This window comes from Corvus moneduloides, chromosome 6 (genome assembly GCF_009650955.1).
Source record: "Corvus moneduloides isolate bCorMon1 chromosome 6, bCorMon1.pri, whole genome shotgun sequence".
Classification (NCBI taxonomy): domain Eukaryota; kingdom Metazoa; phylum Chordata; class Aves; order Passeriformes; family Corvidae; genus Corvus; species Corvus moneduloides.
Genome location: NC_045481.1, coordinates 12621289 through 12642535, shown reverse-complemented (window position 1 = coordinate 12642535; position 21247 = coordinate 12621289). Strand labels below are relative to the sequence as shown.

Here is a 21247-nt window from a genome sequence, read left to right as displayed (position 1 = left end):
TTGAGCAATATTGTTTATATTGAAGAGAGCTTGCACCTTTAATTACCAATTACATATACATCATTTTAGAGCCAAAAGAAAAGGACTGTGAAAAGGGTCTTTTAGAAATGTGCATGCTATTTGTAGCCAGAATTCCTATTAAGGGGGAGCAGTGTGTCAAAATATTAAAAAAAAACCATACAGAGAGGCACACACAGGCACGAAGATACACACGCAGGAGATGGGACAAAGAGCTGGAAAAGACTACGCAAAAACAGGAACTGAATGAAGGGTCGTAAGAATAAAAGGTGGCAGAGGGGAAAAATGCTTGTTACTAGTTTCACTAACATTCCTGTAAAGCCTTTTGATTAAAATCTGTGTCTTACATTACGAAGGCTGAATTTTAGCATTTATATATATGTAACAAATAAAAAGAAAAGCACTGATCTCAAATTTATTGTCTTTTTGTTGTGAGGATTTATAATTTTTTTTGCCTATGATATAGATCGTGCTCTTCAGAAAAAGTAGCAAAATTTCTGCATTTGATAAGGGTCCTGACCAGGCGTCTGTGGAAACATGAAGGAGGTTTAAACAGCTAAACTGTTATGAATTCTTTCTTTTCAGTTCTACGCTTCATTTGAATATTAGTTAAATCCACATATGCCTATTCGCTTACACTCGCTCACTCTCTCTTTCCAAGGACTCCGCAATGGCACTTTTTTTAAAATAACATCTGGTATTCCTTCATATTTTGGCAGTCGTCACATCACCGAAAATCAGCTTTTCGTTTTCTTGGTACGCTGAGCCCTCATGATCAGTAGTAATTGGGTTTCAAACTATCAAAAGATTTTTTTTACTCAACTCTATTTCTGATTTGAGCTTAATAAATCATCAATCATGAGACCAGCTATTCACCCAACAATGCAGAAGCTATATTACATCCCCTTATTCACAACATGGAAAACACATATAAAAGAATGAAAAACAAAATACTGAATAGATCTTCAAATGCATTTTATCCATGTCAATTTGCATTTATTTTTTTACTCAAAATAAAAAAAAAAAGCAAGAAAGAAAACGCTTCCTATTGACAACTCAATTAAGCCATTAAAAACCTACATTCAAGTAACATTACAGGAGAGATTTAAAACCCACAAAGGAAAAGAGAAAAAAGCCTGCAAGTCCAGCCCATAACACATCGGGTCATGCCTGGTTAATACAACAGCCAAGATCTCAGGCTGTTTAAGGAGCCCTTTAATACCAGTGGGGCAATTTAGGCCAGTCTCAATCTAGAGTTCTGACTCTGCTTCTGTCTGTGGGTTTAAAATGAGTAGCTTCACATTATTTGAATTTAACTCTGTGGTTTTATTGCTGTTGTTGGTAGCTGGGTTTAGAGGTAGGAGGGTGTTTCTTCACCAGCATTTATTTTAAATTAATTTATATTTTTTAAGACGAAGAAATTAAGCCACACAAAATAGGAGAATGGAAAACATCTCATGTCACTTACATGGAAAAAGTAAAAAAAACCAAATGAGCTGTCTCCAGCCAGGACTCATGCCCTGGTTCTTTCAGGTGTGCTAAGGTACGCCCAGTATTTTCCCTACATCCAGAGATTCCTATGCAGAGGATTGCCTTGGCACTGCCTGCCTAGGGAGCCCAGTGAGTTGGCGACGGGCAGTCTTTGGGGACATGAGTGACACAGTTGTTATACAATGGCTTTGTGAAATTAATGCAACCGGACAGTCTGAATCATTTGCTTTACTTAAAAAAGCATTACACTTGCTGACTGGACTCTAAGCAGCATCTCCAAGATCTCTGGCTGCCTACCACACCAAAATACAGTGGACAAACCCCTTAATTCCATAAAGGCACTGTCACAAAGCCACCAGCACTCCTACTCCAGCGTGGTGACATCATTAGAGCATATGTGTCCCATGCAAACAATGCTCTCATGCCCAGTATTAAATTGAATGCACACGCTAACTACTTTCTGCCTGTCAGTTGTCTCAAAATCTTACCCACTAATCGTGGAAAAGACTGTTTTGCTAAAAAGCATTTCCAAGGCCTCAAAGGACAGAACTATGGATGCTTGTTCACAGAGTTTGGGTGAGGCTGGGTCCAGACAGCCGTCTTTTTTTTTCTTGCCTTTTTATTGCACTGCAGAACCAGGGTAAGAACGGATCTAGAAGTTGCCAGCCTATTCTCTTCCTCATTTTTCTTGTTCCACAGTATCAAAATGAGGCAAAGAAAGGGTGAAGAGGAAACATTTTGGTGTTGGGCCAAACTGCTGTGTGTGAAACTTCCCCCCCATGGCTGGTTTCTGCACAAATCAATAACGGGCTGGTGAAGGTGAGTGCTGCCAGTACCTTCACTGCAGAGCCGCTGCTGGGTGCCCTGCCTGCTCTGGCACCCTGCCACAGCCACTGCCCACCCTTGTGCCCACCTGGGGGACAAGGCACAGGCTACCCCAGGGACCACCCTTCTCTGGGACAAGCTGGGGGTGCCCAGGGTCCACCATGGGGACTCAGTTCGTGATGGCCAGGCACAGGAAACTGCCCAGAAATGTGTTGCAGCACATTAAGTGCACTGTTCTCCTCACGCAGTCCCTGCTGTCTTGAAGGCACAGCCAGAGAGAGCTCAGCCTAGTTGGGGAGCGAGCACAGAGGACTGACTTGCTCTTCAGGGTGTTGGCCCAAAGCAGGCCTGAAAATGATGTCCCTTCAATCAACACCCACATGTCACATTTACTGTAACATCAACATGCTTAACGGAAATAGCTCGAATCACACGCTCTCTGGCTGGGTTATCACCAAGATCGGTGTCAGGATCCTTGCTGCGCAAAGACTAACGCTGCTCAAAGTGGGCGATGCGGCTCCTTGCCGTCAAAGTTTATCAATAACCTGCTTCCAGAGCCTCCCAGCAGCTCCCTGCAGCCACAAGGTGCAGAGTTGAGATTATGCCTACATATTGCATCAGCATCACACTCAGTGGTGCTAGGCACCGCTTATCTGACACCAATTTTTAATTATTCTGAAGACTGCAAAACAATTGTTTGTAGTATTTAAATTTTTCCTAAATGCAACTCTGAGGCTGAGTTGGCCAAAAGAGGCAACTTGACGGAGAAGCTCCAGAAACACAAGGGGACCTCACTCTGCCTCACTTGCCCTGCGACTCTCCGGCGTGTGCAAAGTGCACAAAGGCAGCCGGAGCAGCGGCAGGCGAGGCTCTGCCGCTCCGTGCGAGCGTGGCCTCGGTGCAGCCGCCGAGCCGCCGCCGTCCTGTCACCCGCGGCCACGTGCCGGGCGGCCGGCGGCGCAGCGCGGCAGGTGCCGGGGGCCCCGGCGGGCAGGAGGGAGCCGGCCGCCCCCGCTGGGACCGCAACGGGACCGGGACACGGCGGGGCAGGGAGGGTGCGAGAAATGACCCGGTCACTCCAACGCTTCAGCACCCGCAGAGGGCTGCGAGTCGTAGGACTATCCTGCAGCACTGGTACCTCAGACACCTTTTGCAGAAGTAGACCGGATCTCTCAGAAAGCAGTTTACCCCTCTGTACACACCTGAGACAGAACAAGCCCGAGCACTGCCACAAAGAGCCAGTCAACACATCAGGATTTAGGGAAAAGAAGAAGGAAAATGACACAATAACCACGCCGGACCCAAACAGGACAAAAGACAAGAATATCCAAGAATCTGCACAAATCTCCAACACTTCTCAGAGGTTATTTCTTCAGAAACTATGTACAGTGTTACGGAAGGGAGTAGTGTGTCTCCTCTTAAGTAAACTGTAGATTCATAAAAAAATATTTACTGCTTTTGAAAGCGGAAAATGCATAGGCTCTTCTATAGACTGCAGAAGCTGTAAATCTCTGCAGATAAAATGGGATGTGATGATGTGATATAAAAGCATTCTTTGTTCCCCAGTGAATACATTTGTTTTATTTAAAACTAAACGACAACCAAGGAGAGAAAGGAGTGCTCGGTGCCACAAAAGGAGAAGGAGCGGTATTTGGGTACAGGCTTTCATCTGGCATAGAAAAGAATATTGGAAGCAGAGATCCTTACCCAAGGATTTAAAAGGCATGATCAAAATTAAGTAATTAGTTCTGAGCATGTATTAAACACACAACAGCTCTGTTCTTTTCTTAAATATCAGGCTCAAAAGAGACTGCATTTTTCAATTGTTTATGGCACGCTGTTGCTCATACACAATTTTCTTAAGCCTTGTTTTTTTTTACTTTCATTGAAGCATATTCATTATAACATTCAGCGAATTTATGGCTTCTTCCAGTGGCTTAGTAAAAGGGGTCATAAAAAAGTTAAGTAAACCAGTATGTTTTTTTCTTCTCTCTTAACTTTGGATTCCTTTTTTGTACTGTGCTGTCTAGTGCTTAGTCTTTGGAAAGTACCTTGGGCATATCCAGCACACACACAAATTATCAGCTGCTCCAGGAAAAAAACAAAACGGAATTTCTTGCGCTGAGGCAACTACACAAAAGACTTGCATATGTCAAAAATACAGAACTAAGTCCCTGTGAATGCTGCACCATTAATCAAATCCCCGATCTGGTGTCACTTTTGCCAGTAAAATGATTATATTCTTCTAACCCCCTTCTACTGGCGCGTGCCTGCAATGCATGAAGTGTGTCCCTCTACTTTAATTTGTTTTCGAATAGCCTGCTTTAGGCATTTTTTATATATCCTTTGAAAAAAAATTTTAAAAAAAAAGAAAAGAAAAGAAACAAGCTGCTACTTAAAGCTCCAGCAAAGGTCTACAGTACTGAGCAAGAAACAGCTTTTTGAGAAGGAGGGCAGACAGTGAGAAAATTTAACTGATGTTCAGGAGCTGAACACACAACTGCCTCTGAGGCTGCAACTGAGTGCCGAGAAATGGTGTGTAGCCTGCCCAGATACATTTTAAAAAGTAAATAAACACCGAGGAGGAAGGTGCTATAGTACGAGCAGCTGAATGAATCATGCATTTATCAATGCATGCAGTTATTGATGCCTTTTCCCTCCCTCATTAAAAAGATACATACATATAAAGCCGTCTACAGACGATGCTGATGCTTCACCAAGTGCTTTAGTGGCATTGCTAACTTTAAAGCATGTGGGTAAACCCAAACCACTCTTTATTTTTCCACATGCTTTCTCTGGACGGTACCAAAGGCAGACTAAATTCAACCAACAACTGCACTGCAACCCTAGAGAAACCGGCTGCAACCAAAGAGTAGGAAATGCTCTGGCAAGGAGGCTGAGAGCCATTTTGGGGTAGCAGGTCTCTGCAGGGACACTTTTCCACCAGGCTTCAGCCTGGGGTAGTGGGAAGGGTGGGAGTCAGAGGAGGGAGCAAGAGGAAGGGGAACGTGGGTGTGTGTGCACTCGGTGGGCAGAGGCGAAGGGGAGGAGAAGAGAAGGATAGCTGTTTCTCTTGAAAAAGTTAACAGTCATGCGATGGAAGGAAAGCCACAGTAAGTGAAGTCTGAGGTTTTGGGAGGGGAGAAAGGAAGGTTTTCCCCATGGCTGTGCAACAGTAGCATCAGCAATGGCCCAGGCACTGTGCTCTTCAGCTTACCAGTCTGTCAAATGAGCTGGCTGCTGTCTATATGCTTCCAACTAGCTCAATTCAAACATTAAATGAAGTAGAGAAATCATCAGATAAATTACTGGTCCTCTCTACCCAAGAGTGAAGGGTTTTTGTACAGCTGATGACAGCCCTGATCCTTTGTCTGACCTAATTTACTTCTCTTGAAGGTTAGAATAAAGCGCACTTTCCTGTCACAGGATAACCTCCATCCACATATTGCACCCTAAAAATAAGATGCTTCTGCTATGTTAATAGTGCTGTAACTTGATGGACTTCTCAGGATGGGTGAAACAGACATCCAAAGCTTCCCATGTGTATGCCACTAAATTATACATTTGGGCAGGAGAGCATCCTGCTAAAGTCCGTCCACGACACACAAGCCGACTGCAGCAGAGAATAGCACAAGCCCATTGGAGAAGCCTGTGAGCTGCTCAGCAGCAACTTCTACATGACGGATGTGATTTTGTGTTTATTTCTCTAGAAAACAAAAGAATGCTTATTTTCATTTGCAGGAACTGCAGATAGTTTGCTCTAAGGACCTGAGGATCAAAATACAGTAAACTATTTCATATCAAATCCTCTCAGCAGGGGTATGTGTGGCTTTCTGATACATAATCTAAGCCAATTTCTGTACAGGTGTGTCTGCTTTGTTGCTGCACACATCTTGTCCTACAACTCCAGCTTCTTCACTCTGTCCTCGCACATCCACTGGAACAAACATATGGATCTCTGTGGGTTCCCCCTGCTCCCCACCACACTGGAGCTCACTCATGTACAGGTATCATTACCACGATCATTATCTGACAACAACAAATCGAGAATTTAAACATTGTCTGTTGACGATAAAAAGCACCGTTAAAAACTAATTTTAATTAAAAACTCCTGTCCGCCCGAGTCAATTAATCAGCGGCGATTTAGTTAAAAATAGATTTGTCTCTCTGTCAGCCTCTCTCGGCTAGCTCTGTATAGATCTTCGCATGAAAATCAATACTACAACTTTGTGCCGAGCACATTTCGCAGCGCGGTGCGCGCCGGGCGCGGCGGTGCGGGCTCCGGCGGCGCATCCCGCGCGTCCCGCGGCGGGGCCAGCGCGGCCATCGCACGGGCTGGGAGCTCCCCCTAGTCGCCAACCCCCGCCACTGGCGGCTGGGGCACACGGCAGGCGCCGGCAGCCAGCGAAGTTTATTTTGGAAAGTATTTTCCATCAACAAACAACACAAAGAGCAAAGAGATCCAGGTAGGAAATGTGGGAGACAAACTAACATCGTGTGCGAGGTATTTTTGAAGCAGAGAGGTTTGCTCGCAGCGAACTCAGCCGTGGGAAGAGCAGCTGAAGTCAACCAGAGTCCATAAATGATATCAAAAATTTGTGCTACTTCTTCGACCGCACACTCCTCTAAGTCATAATTATTGCCAAATATGCCACAAGAAAAACCTTTGTTCTGCAGAGAAACACACATTTTGTGCAAAACAAGGGCTCCTGCCATTCCTATTAAAGGCAGCCAGTTTGTAAAATCTTGAAGAGTTTTATTTCTCAGTATTTAAGTAAGCCTGACAAAATATGCTCTGCATCTGCCGACCAGCAAAAACTGCACAATGGTTTCTCACCCGCTGTATATCTATTTAAGCCACCAGACACATCAACCAAAAAGGACAGAACAACCCACAGCCACAACCTAGTTACTCTGCACCAGTATTTAAAAATATTTTAAAAGACCAGAAACTATGAAATTGTGCCAGTATTTTTTTTTATTTATCTTTTAAGTCCAATACAAATACATTTAAATGAAAGACAACCTGGAAGTCGACAGCATACAACCGTTTTTTTTCCCTGTCCTGTTTAAAGTAAACACAAGTAATGTCTTTTAAAAGCACGTTAAGCTTTTCTGTGCACAACCATGCAGGTATTATGAAAAAGTCATCCATCCTTAAAATAATAGTAATTTCCTCTCTAATTCTTCAGTCACAGCTTACATTCTCTTTGTATTAGAGTTGATTACATTGGTGTGGGTTTTGTTCTGCAGGGAAAGTGCGTTAATTGCACTAAATCTAAATGCATTTTAACAGAAGCTCCTTGAAGCAATTTGCAAAACTTTGACATGCAAAAAATCATAGGGGTTTTTGTTATGATTTTTAATGACTACGTACAAAACAAAGTGATACAGGAAATTACTGCTCTTCCTAGGAAACCTGTTGACCAGGTACTGAAGAGCTGCCTTGGGAAACCTGGTTCCCTACCTGGAATTGTATGATTTTCCTGTGCCTTTCCTTCTCAATCTTTACTGCTGCCCTACATAAATGTTCTTGCTTTGCCGCCTTCTGCAAAACTGCTACCAACGAGCTTTTCACATGCTCTTGCCTTTCATATTTCCTTCAAATGCAAAATGCAGGGCTAGTTTGAAAACAGATTTCTTAAGTTAAAAATGGAAGATCTTAAGCTGGAAAATCAGCAATTTGAATCAAATCAAAATAAGGTTTCTTTGCACAGAGCAGCTCAACACTTCAGCCTCCATTTCTTTATATAATCGGGGTTTTTGCATTGTCCACTGATTTAAATGAGCTTGGCCACCAAGTTTGCTCTGTCCACCACCAGTGAAGAAAGGTCCAGAGTTGCACTCTTCTCTTTGTGTGTTTCATCTCTTTTTTTTTGTCCTGCACGTACACAGTTAGAAGGCTGCCTGGGTGAGCCTGGTAAGAACAAGCAGGCCACTCCGTTTTGCAGTCCTAAAGACCACTGTGCTAATGAGATGCTGCAACTCTGGAGCACAACTACACTGCACTTTCTCTCCTTTTTGAGTTTGTTTGTCTTACACTCAGAATCTAAACCTTTCTCCAAACACCAAGTGCATGAAACCAAATAAAGTCCAGCTGAACAGTGTCAGAAGACCCTTCTCCCTCTCTGTCTCTCTCCCCATCTCTCTTTCCTTGCCTGGCAAAGACCTCCAATCCATCCTGAAATGCAACTCTCCTGACAGATGCTAAAAAGGGAGACAGAGAGAAAAAAGCCCAAGCTAAACACGACATAAACGCAAGATTTCTGAGAATAGTATCAATTCATCCTGGCTTTGGGGGCTTGGCATGGGGTTGACTCTATTTTGTTGTAAGTCCTTTGGATTCCTATTCTATTGCCCGCTGCTTTCCAAACTCCCCTTTAGAGAGGACACTCTGCCTGGCTGCTTTTTCCCCATGAATGACACTTCCCAAGGAGTGCACAGTCTTCGACCCCCTCTCCTGCAAACCTACAGCTGAGGCTCAGACCTGTGGGCTGAAATGCCTGTGCTTCTGCTCCCCAGCCCCAACCCCAGCCCAACGCAGCTCCCCCCCGCCCCCCGCCTCCCACCACCTCCTCCCCTGGATACCTTCATTTTTTTCTGCCACTGTTCAGTATGCAGCCTGATTTCTCCGCCAGCTTCCTCAGGATGGAGAGATAGATAAATACAAGAGGGGAGGGAGGGAAGCTCGTACTGCTCTGCTCTCCATTCCTCCCCCAGCCTTCCCGCTAAACCCATTGTACACGCAGCTCCTCGGCACCTTTGAATGCTCTCCTGCCTCATTATTTACCTTCAAGTAAAGCGGTAGGAAAAGGAGATCGAATTGGAATAACAAACCTACCTGGCTCTCTTCTGCACCCCACCTCCCCCCCCCTCAGCAGCAAGAGCAGCGAGAAAAGAAATGTTTCACTCATTGAAACAAATTCAGACGTGCGCAACAAAACAGATTTTCCACACACCCCCTATCAATATCCCACATCTCCTCGCTAGTGAGACAGAAAACAAGTGGGAGAAATTACACAGGGCGATTTAGGTGGCTGTTGATGCTTTTTCTTTTAAAAAGAAAATTTAAAAAAAAAAAAAGGGGGGGGGGGGGGAATAAGAAGCCACCAACAAAAACAGTAAGACATTTTCCAAACCGGATGGTTAAAATAAAAAATGCAATTAACGAAGGGGAGGGAGTTGAGGAAGGGGGGAATCCACCTTTTATGGTGATGCAAATCTGGCTCCAAAATAACAATGAATTAAAAAACAACCCCCTCAGAAAAAGCTGAATACCAGATGCATCTTCATCAAGGTTCCACCAGCTGATGGGCTGGGGGTGGGGTGGGTGAGGGTACTTTTTAAGAAATAAAGACGCACATTAAAAAAAAAAAAAAAAAGAGTATATATATGTATATATATATATATATTTTAAATAGGAATAGAGAAACAGAGAGAGAAATTTATATTTCGGAACTCAAACCGTCCCCCAACAACCCTCCGCTATGAAAAGAAAATCCCAAAGGAGGTGGAAAAATTATATACATATATATATCTCGATTCCCAAGGAAATCTTACAAACAGAAATTTATCACCGGTAACAAAGAAAGAGAGGAGCTCGCAAGCACCAAATGCTCCTGGCAGATGGCTCCTATTCTTGGCTTTCAGGGGAGGGGAGAGAAGCCGGGGAAATATTTTATTTATTTATTTAAATTTTTTAAAATCTCAACATAAATATTCGGATCCGCCGAGGCTCAGGCTCAGCCCCGGGCTGGCTCCGTGCGAGCCGCCGCCCCCCGCAGCACAACTTGCGGACTCGTCTTGCGGGGCAGGGGGGGGCAGGGGTCCGACCGGGCTTCCCGGGTGCGGGTCCACGTCGTGCCCGATATTTTCTTACTACCCCCCCAAACTGGCCCTATGCTATAGGAGGGAAATGGAGACCCCCTTGACCTCCCCCTTCCCCGTGCCCCGGAGGCGTCGGAGGAGCGCGGAGCGCTGGGGGCTGCGCGCCCCGGGAGGCGCCCCCACATTTCCCCCCCGCCTCGCGGCACAAGCCCCCGGGGACGGGAGCGGCGGAGCGGCGGAGCGGGGCTCCCACTCGGGGACCTGCCCCCTACTCTGCCTGCAGGCACTTGCCCCTCTACCAGAGCTTTAGGGGTGGGAACGGGGAGGAGGGGGATTCTGGTGCTGGGGGAGGGGGAATGCCTCCTTCCCTCCCCTCGCTTTATTTTTTCCTTTCTTTTTTTTTTTTTTTTTTTGGGGGGGGGGGGGGGCTGGGTTGGATATGTGTGTATTTTCACTTACAATGTGAGCTTCAGCAAAGTGCAGCCTCTGCTCCTGCCCCGCAGGCGAGCCGGTGCAGCTGCCCGGCCCGTATTTCGTGCACTCCATCCCCGGCCCCCGCCTCGGCTTTCTTCGTGCCCTCCGCCACCGACAGACACTGCCGCCCGCACCCGGCCCCTCGGCAGCCCCTGCCCTGCCTCTAGCCTCAGCTGAGCTGGTTCTGCCTTGCCCCGCGCTTCGGAGTAGTGTTCTCTTTCCCCGCCGGCGATGCACCTGGGGCGGGCAGGGCGCAGCTGGCCCTCTACCTGCCCCGCGCTCCAGTGCCAGGGGGCTCGGCCCCGCCGCCGCCGGCCCGCCGTCTCCATGTGCTTCCCGCTAAGTCCCTCCGGCCGTTCCGCTTCTCCCTCCCTTGCTGCCCACCTTGATCCGCCCCCCCCTCCGCGGCCCGGCTGTCACGCCGAGGCAAGGCTCTCGGCCAACTTTTCCCACCGCTCCGTGCTGCCCCCGAAGCAAGGAACGAGGAGCAGCGGAGCCCTGGCGGGGCGGCCCGGCCCGGCCCGGAGCAGCGCGCCCCGCTCCGCCGCCCCCCGCACATGCAGCCGCTCCCCGGGAGAGCCCCGCGCCGCCCCACGCCGCGCTCTGCCCGCCGGCAGCTCCTTCCCCGCTCCATGCCGCCTGCCCTCCCGCCTGCCTGCCCGCCTCACCTCCGCACCGCTGCAAAAACGCACAGCAAACTTCGGGCTTCTCCCCCCCTCCACCCCCAGCCCATCCCCCCCAGCCACACACCCCCCTCCCCTCTTTAATTCCCTTCTCCTCTCCCTCTCTCTGAAGTCATTTACCAGCTTTGGTTGCTCCTGGAGTTCCCCCCCCCCCCCCCCAACCGCTTCCTCCCCTTCCCTAATTTTGCTTCTCGATTTCGGCTCGGTCTGGTTCCAAGTTCAAACTTACGTGTGATAATCTCTCTTTGTGACAAGTGCTGCGGGTTTCCCTGCTTGCGACGGGACATTGCCCTGGCATTTACACTGGCATCGCCTGGAGAGCTGCACTGGTTTGGGGGGATGTGTTGGGGGCCGATCCTCCTCCTCTTTTTTTTTTCCTCTTTATTCTTCTTCTTCTTTATCGAGTTCTTCTTTCAAAAAAAATCAAAAACGAAAAAAAGCCTCCTTTTTGTTGCTGCTGTGGTGCACTGGATGGGATTCCCTCTCAATGAAAAATCATCATCGTCATCATCATCATCAGGAAAAGCTCTTTCTCGCTCTTTTTTCTCTTTCTCTTTCACACACTGTCTTTTCTCCACTGCTTCTGCCACTTGGACTTCCAGATCTCTTCTTGAACTTAGGAGGATATGCACCGCCAGTGACACTTTTCTCTTTCCCTCTTTCCAGAGTGCTTGGCAAATTGGCAAGTGAGCTTTTCCACCAGGAGGGTAAAAAAAAAAAAAAAAAGAAAAAAGAAAAAAATAAAAAAATAAAAGAAAAGAAAAAAAACAGTAGTTAAAAAAAAAAGAAGAAAAGTACTAGAATTGGGAAAGCCCCCACACAAAAAAAAAATCGCCAAAAAAAAATGTTTCTCAGAGATTGACCCTTGCTGGGTAGATATATAGAGAGAATTTTTTTGAAAAGGGGTAGCCGAAACTGTGTCTCCTCTTTCCCAGTTCAAGTGGCACTGCTTTGCCCTGGTGCTTTTGGATTGCCAGTGCTCCTGCACCACTTTGCACTCTTCCCCCCTCGCCTGGCACTGGGACTGGAAGGAAGGAAGCCCCCAGTGCAGCTGGGCTGGTGCTGGCTATTACTATTATATATTGCAATGTGAAGATGGCGGAGTCCTGGTTCTCTGGGAGCGCTCTGTCTCTCTATGGCTGGGGCTGCCTCTGTACAATGGGATAAAATTCAAGTTCAAGTGCGGACGTGACGTTTAATCTGCACTAGAGACAAAAAGACCCAGAGAGTAGGAGCACTGGGGGCGACTAGCGGTGGCTTTTTAACATTGTACCCTGCAAGAGAACAAGAAACGCCACTCGCACACACCGCACACACCGCACACGCACACACACCGCACACACACCAACTACGGCACACGCAGGGCTCGCCGCCGCTCCGGGCTTTGTGCAGCGCCGCTTTCAGTGCGCGGAGCGCCGGCGGCCAGGGAAAGAGCGGGGGGAAGGAATAAATCTGCATCCTCACGCACGGCCAAACTTCCCCGAGCTCGGCGCCGGCCGCAGCGGGGGCGGCTCGGGCGGGGGCGGCTGCCGGGGTCCGCGGGGGCGCTGGGGGAGGCGGCGGCGCTGCCCGCCGGTCCCGCGCTGCCCGCCCGTGCCGCCGCCTCGCCGCTGCTCATCGCGGCCGCCTCTCTCCGCCGCCCGGGCTCGGCGCTGGGTCGTGCTCCCGCCGTCCGTGCCCAGGAGCGGAGGCTCTCCAGGGGTCGCGGGCTGCTCTTCCTTCCCTCCAGGCGCCGCCGCAGCTCCTCGGCGGCGAGCGCGTTCCCCCTGCATTTCTTCAAACAGTTTTACAACAACACAAATATCTGTGTGGGTTGGGGAGAGGGATTTTTTCCCCCTCCTCTCTCCCTACCCGAAGTGCGATGGTAGCGGGACACGCGCGCACACTCGATCCGCACACGCACACACGCTCCGACCTTCTCCCAACCCCCTACCCCCCTTCCCTTAAAATCCTGGCAGAGACTATTTTTCCTTGGAGGAATTAAGTCTCAGCCACGAACGGAGAGACGCCGAGTTCCCAGGAACCGCATCCCAGTGCACTTGTCCTCCTATTTCACACGCAGGTAAATGCCCTCAACTGCGTGCGTTTCTAACTTGGAACATTCTTGGAAACCAACTTTTCCCCCTCTACCTCCTCTCTCCCAGCCCATCTCCTGCGATTGTTTCTCTCTCTCCCTCCTCCCCCGATAAGTAAACAGTTCGGTGCAAATAGCTTTTCAGCACCAGGTCTGGCCAGGGCGAGGGGAACGGGGAGAGGGGAGGCCTGGGGGCTCGGAGGCAGATGGAGCAGAAACCCAAGTAACCAGTCCGTACCCGGAGCCCACTTGGAGACCCGCGCTGCACTCGTGTCATTTACTTTCCTCATTAAATGAGTATTTTTCGTATTAAATCGCATGAGAGCCTTGAGGGGACCAGAATTCATCTCGGTGCCCTTAATCAGCTTTGAGAAGAATTTGGCTAAACAGCATCGCTCTCGCCTCCTCCAGGAAATCTGCCTCTCCCTCCCCACGCCCGCCCGCCCGCTCACAGCTCTCGTTCCGGCGCTGCCAGACCCTGCAGCCCGGCCCGGCGAGCGCCGAGGGCGGCGGGCACCCCAGCCCCTGCCGGTGGGCGCCGGGCCAGCCTGGCACTGCCCTCCGTGCCCGGGCTCGGCCCTCCGCCTCTACTAACGCTCGACAAACACGTACAAGACCATTAACGGCGCTTAAACTGCTGCGATTGTTCGCCCTGTGTGTTTGGTTTGTTCTGCGGGGTCCTGCAAAGGAAAATGACCGTGGTGATAGCAGGGGCCCCGCCGCCGGGCGGGGAGGGACGGGCCCATCGCCCCGGGGCCCAAGGGGGAGCCCCCAGTCCTGCCCTGCGGGGCAGCCGCGTCCGAGTCGGGGTGAAGGATGCGGCACCAAGGCGGGGGAACTGGGGGGGGAGAAGGGGCTCCCCTCGCTGACCTCCGCCCCCGCGGGAAGGCGCCCGGGCCGATCAGCGGGGATGGGGTTGCCCGCACTGCTCTCCCCGCTTTGATCCCGCTCTGCTCGCGGCTGGCGAGGCCGACAGGCTTTGTGTGGCTGTGCTGCTGCGCTCAGCGCGGCCCGTCCCCAGGCCACGCCGCGGGGCTGCGGCCGTGGGCACGGGGCTGGCGAGGGGTGCAAAGTCCGGCCGCCGGCGGCCGCCGCCGTTCTTGGGCGAGCTGCTGGAAGCTGCACCCCTTGGGAGCGCGGCTTATCGGGAAGTTACTGGGCATCATCTGTTGATTAACCAGTGTCTTCCAGTGGGCACTGAGAGCAGGAGATAAGGGCCGGCAATGATTGACCAGGCGGACTCCCCAGCTGCCCGGGGCAGCGGGGCCACCGCAATCCCCTCCCGCCCCTCCAGCTGCTGGCAGGGCTTCGGGGGTTGAGCCCCCAGCCTGCCTCCAACGACGACGACGAAAATACATCCCAATAGAGGAAAAAAAATTCCAAAGTGATTTCTCAGTCTTCTCTTTCCTCCCCTGTCTGGCACTTGTGATCATTAGCACTGAAAGCTGTTAATGTCTTGTCTCACAGCTCCCCCTTTAGTCTCTCTGCTCTCCCTGTCTCGCGTTCAAAGCCAGATCAATAGCAGGCTCTTTCTAACCTTGACCTATCCCTCGACCTGCCTCCATCTGCAGCTGGCCCCGCGTTTCTGTCTCTCCCTCACCCGCCGCAGCAGCCCCTTGAGAGGGCCCTGGGTCCCTGGGGGCTGCCCGGGCGACGGCGGCCCCGGCATCGCCCCGCTTTGTCCCGGTCTGCGCGGCCGTGCTGGGCGTTCGCCGCCGGCAAAGGGGGCTGAGCCCCCCCAGGTCTACGCTCCGCTGTCCTGGAGCTGCGGCTCAGCTCCGGCCTCTGCCACCAGCCTGCAAACTTGCGGCCGCAGCTCCCCACGACAACAAAAAAACACCCAAAAAACGCCACAAAAATATCACCAAAGAAAGAAAAAAAGTCCAAGCAAAATGGGAGCATAATCTGCAAGAAGAAAACAAGTTTTTCACTAGCTTTAGAAGTACTATGGCCCCTTGTTTTAGATTAGAGGGGAGAAAGCACTCTCTTGCGCTACATATCTTGTATTAAGATAATAATCTTTCCTGTCTTCATAATGTATAAGGGATTTGAGGAGTTCTCATACAGAAACACTGTCCTTATCGTAGGGAAAAACAAGCTCATCTGATGTCAAATATTCCATTTTATCCTATGTACAACAAGGCATGCTGAGTCAAGACCTCTCAGCACACATGCTCAGCTTCTGGGTTTCTCTCTTTTTTTACTTTTCTTTTCTTCTTTTTTTAATGTGTTTAGGTAAAATTTGGCATGGATGTAGATGCATAAACAACTGCGGCTTCAGCGTAAAGAGGAAGTCCCAATATTCTCATGGAGGATAATCTTGATGTGCCACTTGGACATATTTTGAATGCATTTCCACTTTCTCCCTATTTGGTCAAGTAACTTTTCAGTGGAAGAAAAATTGTAGTTGCAGATTCTGTGTGATGTGATTTTGGTTTCTCCTAAGTCTTTAATGTGAAAGCTTATGCTAAGTTAGAAGTAAATTGGTTTTGATACAGGTCTGGGAGTTGGGGCAGGGTGGGGGGACAGAAGAGAGGGAAGGAAGGAAGGAAGGAAGGAAGGAAGGAAGGAAGGAGGTTTGAGACAATCTTGACATAAATGAGGCTGCTGTCCTCATTCTCTTTGAATCTTTAAATGTTGCTGCTTGGGAGGGGAAAAAAAAGAAAATAAACACAGGGCGTTGATCTGTTCGGCTTAGTTAGCCGCTCCACCTTGTGAAACGGCACAGAAACACAGGATCTAACCAGATCATATTTACATACATATTAATAAAGCTCCCGAGGTGGCAGTTCAGCCTTCACATACAGAGCAAGGATCTCTGCGAGTTCTCATTTTAGACCCATAAAAACAGATAAAAAGAGGTCTTTTGGGCTTCCCTGAATATTTTTCTGCAGTGGTTTTATATCATTTCTGAAAATTACATAGTTAAGTGGCATCAAATTTCTGGGCGATATAATAACTCAAAATGTGTAATTTTTTTGTATCAAATCACTTTGCAACCATAAACAGAGCTTCAGAACCTCAATTAGAGGAATGATTTGGTGGGGTTTTCATTTATGGCAAACAGTAAAATTGTTCTTGTTATCTATTCAAATATATATAAATTGCAATATTTATTCACTTGATTTTCTCTTCCATGACACTGGTGTATTTGAGAGTGCAGTGAAATGAAGGCTTAAGAGGATAATGTATTATCCCCTGCACCATTCCCAAGACTTTTTGGAGTGAGGCAAAAGAGATGAAGATTTTGCTGTGTTTTCAAGACATTTGGTGTCCCCTTATTTTTGGTGGCTGTGACTTGCTGATGTTTCTCTGAGTGAATTTAGAAAATGAGATTTTTCTCAACATTTACATTCTAAGCCTTCCTTGGAGTCCCTTCCTCAGTCAGTGGTCTGTGAGTTCTTTTGCTGGCTTTTTTTGGTGGTATTTTTTTCAATTCACACAGAGTCCCTCATCTTTCTAACTCTTTCCAAGTGTTAAATGTACTAGATAACAGTCAAAATGCTGGGGCTGAGTTTTCCCCTACACCTATTTTCAATAAAACTAGATAAAAGCAAAACAATACCACCTCTCAAAAAAAAAAAAAAAAAAAAAAGGCAAACCCCCCTCATGGAACCAGCAAGCCAGAACAGAAGAAAAACGCTGTTTTTATTTTGGGGCTTTTTTTAAACCACATAAAGTGCAAGATCGGTCCATGTTTTCTTTCTTTTAAGCTTCAGACTCTCTGACAGTAGAGATCCAGTTGTGTCCCCACTGAAATTACTTGCAGGACCTCAGGGATTGCAGTGAGAGCCAAACCTGCCCCTACAATTGTAACTTGAGAGTTCTACTAAAAGGTAACAATTCTGTCCAGCACCTTCTCTCATCCTGCAAAGGACCACCTGCACCTGTGTGCACATGCCAATAGGCAAAGGTAGAGGAGAACATGCTTTACAAGCATCCAACACAAAAAGGAGTCAAGCATCCCATCTGCTACATGTACTCCATCCCACTATGAATGCCATTTGTGCATCCACACAGCACCCGCTTTAGGACAAGAAAAAAAATTTGAAGGAAGATGGGCAAAACCCGCTGTTGCTGGGGAGGCTTTTTTAAAAAAAGCTGGCACATCTTTTCTAACGACTTCAATCCAAGGATTGTTTGTGCCTTTGGAAAACAAATGCCATCATTGCTTGGTGCAGTAAGCTAAGTTTTGTGAACCAGAACTAAATTCATCCCAAAAAAATATATATCCCTGAAAACCTCATAGAAATTGAGGGCTATTTTTGTCAGAAGAAGTACTTTTAAAACTTGGTCCATTATGGAAATGCATAACACGGTCTTGCATGGGAGATTCACGTGCAAGTTGGCTGGCATGTGGTAGGGACAAAGAACCCCTCCTCCCTCCATAGGTGTTCCTCAAAACTTACACGAGCTGAAATTTGGGATTGATACAGCTCTCCTCTGCTTTCAAGTGCAAGTTTCAACCAATTTCTTCTCTTTCCCTTCTCAGATGATTTTAAGAGGATTTGAAATCTTTAGATTGTTTAAAATAACAAAGGCCTCTAAGCTCTGAATGTTGCAATGAAATCTTCAGCTTGAACTCATGACAGAAACATTCCAGTCTGTCTCTTGTGAATCATGAAAATCCGAATCTGAACATCAGAAGAGAGCGGCAACCCATTCATTCTTGTTCTTTTTCCCTCTACCTTCTTCCTACCTTATTTTATTTAAATAGGGTATATCCATAGTAACAAATTAGCATCGTTGTTATTATTATTTTTACTATTTTAACTTGCACGACGGAACTCAAACAGGGAAATTCATCAGTTTCTAGGTTCAGTATCAGCCTCTGCAGTTTCATTATTCCTGTTGACAATTACAGATCGCGGAAGTGTGGATGCCTGGCCGGGGAGTGCTTGTATATTGCACCCAAATTACACATTCCTGTTCATAAAGAGTGGAGCAAAATATGAATGTTAGCGTCATTGCTCATGTCTCAGGCAACTACTCACATCTTAATTGAAAATGATCAAATAACAGTATTCTCTTCGACAGACAAATGACAGTGTCTGTCCACGCTCACTGAGGACGGCTGAGCTGCAAAGCCAAGGGCCACAGCTGGCATCGGCTGTAACACACTGAGAGCACACACACGTGTGCACACGCGCATGCTCCAGCCCTAAATTGTGTTCCCTTCCAGCTCAGTTCCTTCAAGGACGCTGCTCCTGACTCCAGGATTGTGCTTCCCACTCTCCCAGTTGTGATTTCACCTTCTCCCCATGCACCTCACTTCCAGCTTCTGCACGTGAGCTGCGGGTCAGTGCTACAAAGACAGATCAGTTCTTTCTCTCACTTCCACTGCTGCTTTGAAAGGTAATTTAGGGTGATCAGGCCACTTCAGTGCTGGGTGGACCAGAGGTTTGATAGCATCCTAGTCAAAGGCCACCGAGAAGCAGAGTATGTACAGAGCAGCAAATGAAGTCTTCTCTGAGCCAACTGTTCCACCTGGACCCCACTACAAATTATTGCTTTCAATTACCACCTGTGTACTCCTTCCCATGCAACTTATTGATGTAAAATTACAACAACACTGGTATAAATAAGTTATGCTGTGGTTGTAAAATGGAAGAAATTTTGTTGTAGCAATTATGTTCAGCAAGATGACAAAATAAATTTCCAGTGCTGTGCTTGCAGTAACCTGGGGAATTTAAACCTCATAATTTCCATTCATTTCAGATAATTTGGAGTAATTTCTATATGTAATAACTTTGTAATGAAAAACACAGCGGTACTGAAGTGATTTCAACTCTTTTTTTTTTTTCCTATGGTATACATGGCACAAAATAAATAATAAAAATAATATTTCCTTTTTGTATGTGTTCGGTAATTCTTTCAGCAAAATCATAAACTAATACCAGGACTAAATCTCTGTCCATGAAATGAAAAATAAATTGAGTTAAAGGAAGTGAAAAAGTATGAAAGGCCTTGGATGTTTTATTGTGACTTTATTAAATTTTATAATCTCTATGCTCTATGGTATCCCCAGGGGTTACTGTTCTGGGGAGGGGCAGAGAGCTAGATAGATACATGTCCCTAGATCAAAAGCAGAGATGGTTGGAGGAAATTCATACAAAAGTGCTTAATTCAACCCCTTAATTTTTAAAATGGAAACTGGAAGTAATAATAAAATTTTTAAAAAAAGAATATGAGAGAGGTGGGGTATGGTACAGGACAAAAGGCACAAGTTGCTTTGGGGCACTGATTTTCATTAGTGTATTTGGTGGTAAGTTACTTAGAGACTGTAAACATGTGTAATCACAGAATGTGTTCCAATACAAGGGAATAGCATTTAATTAAAGATAAGAAAGAGTACTGTACATCACTGAAAAGCTGTATCTGTGTCCTACTTACCATTGCAACACAAGGCTGTTATTACACAATAAACAAGAAATCATGTGCTTGGATTTGAGGAAAACAGTGAATTGCTTAGGAAAAATAATAATACTATACCAGTAATGTTACTTTTGCATTTATGTCTCCCATGCATCTCCAGGTAGTTTAAAAAGGTGTGTAATGATTGAAATGCTTGTCCTTATAATAAGCAAAAGGAGACATAAAAGGTGTTCCTATAATCTTGCAAGGTCACCCAGCCTAGCTGTGGGACTGAAGCAAAAATGCAAGATTGCCAGGCTGAAAAACAGTTCTCTTAACTGCTAAAAACCCACCTCCCAATAGCATCTCTATCTCTCTTTTTAAACAACAGCAACATTAAAATGTCATGTGATTACAATTGAGCTGTACAAGAAGAGGATCAGTTTGAATAAGTTCCCCCAATGTCATACAGGGGTGGCACTCAGGGTTTGCACCTGCACACCCTTGAATTTGCTGGGTGAGTGCTCCTTACCCATGGCCTGTGCTGTAACCCTGCCTGAAGGCTGCCTGAAGATAACATGGAATGCAAGAGGACTGAAGGTTTATGACAGCCCACTGGAAATGTTGTCTGGAGATATTACAACAGCAGTGCTGGGTAACCAAAACTATTGTCTGCTCAGAGGCGAGGAAGGAAAAAGGCTAGAAAAGTCTAGAAAAGACTCTGATTTTGAAGGGGCACATCAAACCACAGAAAAACAACGCACAGATTCTCAATTTGGGCTTGCCTGATACTGAAACCAATGGTCATTAGGTAAGCAAATAATTCTTGAGACTATTGCCAATTTCATCAAGTCAGAATTTGTCATACAACACTTTATGTCCCAGGTCACCAGAAGATGTAGGTCCAGAGGCCATACTCCAGCAGATAATTTGGACAATTTAGATCTAGAAACACAAGAGGAAATGTAAGGGAAGTAAAAGTGAGCCACCGTACGACAGCGCACAGCAGTTGGCACCAAGGTTTTAAAAATACAGATCCCATCCCCAACCTTCACACTAAAGAAATGGAAATGGAAACAAAGTTCTAAAAACTAGAAGCAGGTAGAGGTCAACAGCAACATGTAGTGGCAGGGAGCTAAAAAACTCTGATCCCTTCATCAAAAGCAGCCTCAAAAGCAAGGACCAAAATAGAACCCACTTGTGGTCACAAAGTTGAGGGGCTGCATTTGAATAGGGGCTCCTGTGTCTCTGTATCTTTGTGTAATGATGTTGCAGCTACTGAGAAGAGGGAGCTCTGCTGCTGCTCGGAGCCTCCACACCAAAGCCCAGGAATGTTTTTTGAAATCTATTTTTCAAACATATATATATATATATATACATACATACATATGCTCATTCTATCTTTTGTGAATTTTCTGATCCCCCTTCAGAATGACAGATAATTGCACTGCCTTCCACTAAATTGCTCAAGAATTCAATAGATACTTTCCCAAGGAATATT

General features: G+C 47.0%; 1 protein-coding gene across 5 annotated transcripts in view; it reads right to left on the bottom strand.

Annotated features, from left to right (window-relative positions):
• The window catches only part of BCL11B (BAF chromatin remodeling complex subunit BCL11B), a 91900-nt gene extending 79113 nt beyond the window's left edge, over nt 1-12787 (bottom strand). The window contains exon 1 of one of the 5 annotated variants that reach the window (XM_032112549.1): nt 11548-12787. In XM_032112549.1, the coding sequence (XP_031968440.1) occupies nt 11548-11605 (58 nt within the window). In that variant the 5' untranslated portion in view covers nt 11606-12787. Of the gene's footprint in view, nt 1-8922; nt 9636-11547 lie in introns of those variants that run through there. The other 4 variants (XM_032112551.1, XM_032112553.1, XM_032112554.1 and 1 more) reach the window with 4 other exon arrangements.
• Between the last annotated feature and the right edge of the window lie 8460 nt (nt 12788-21247).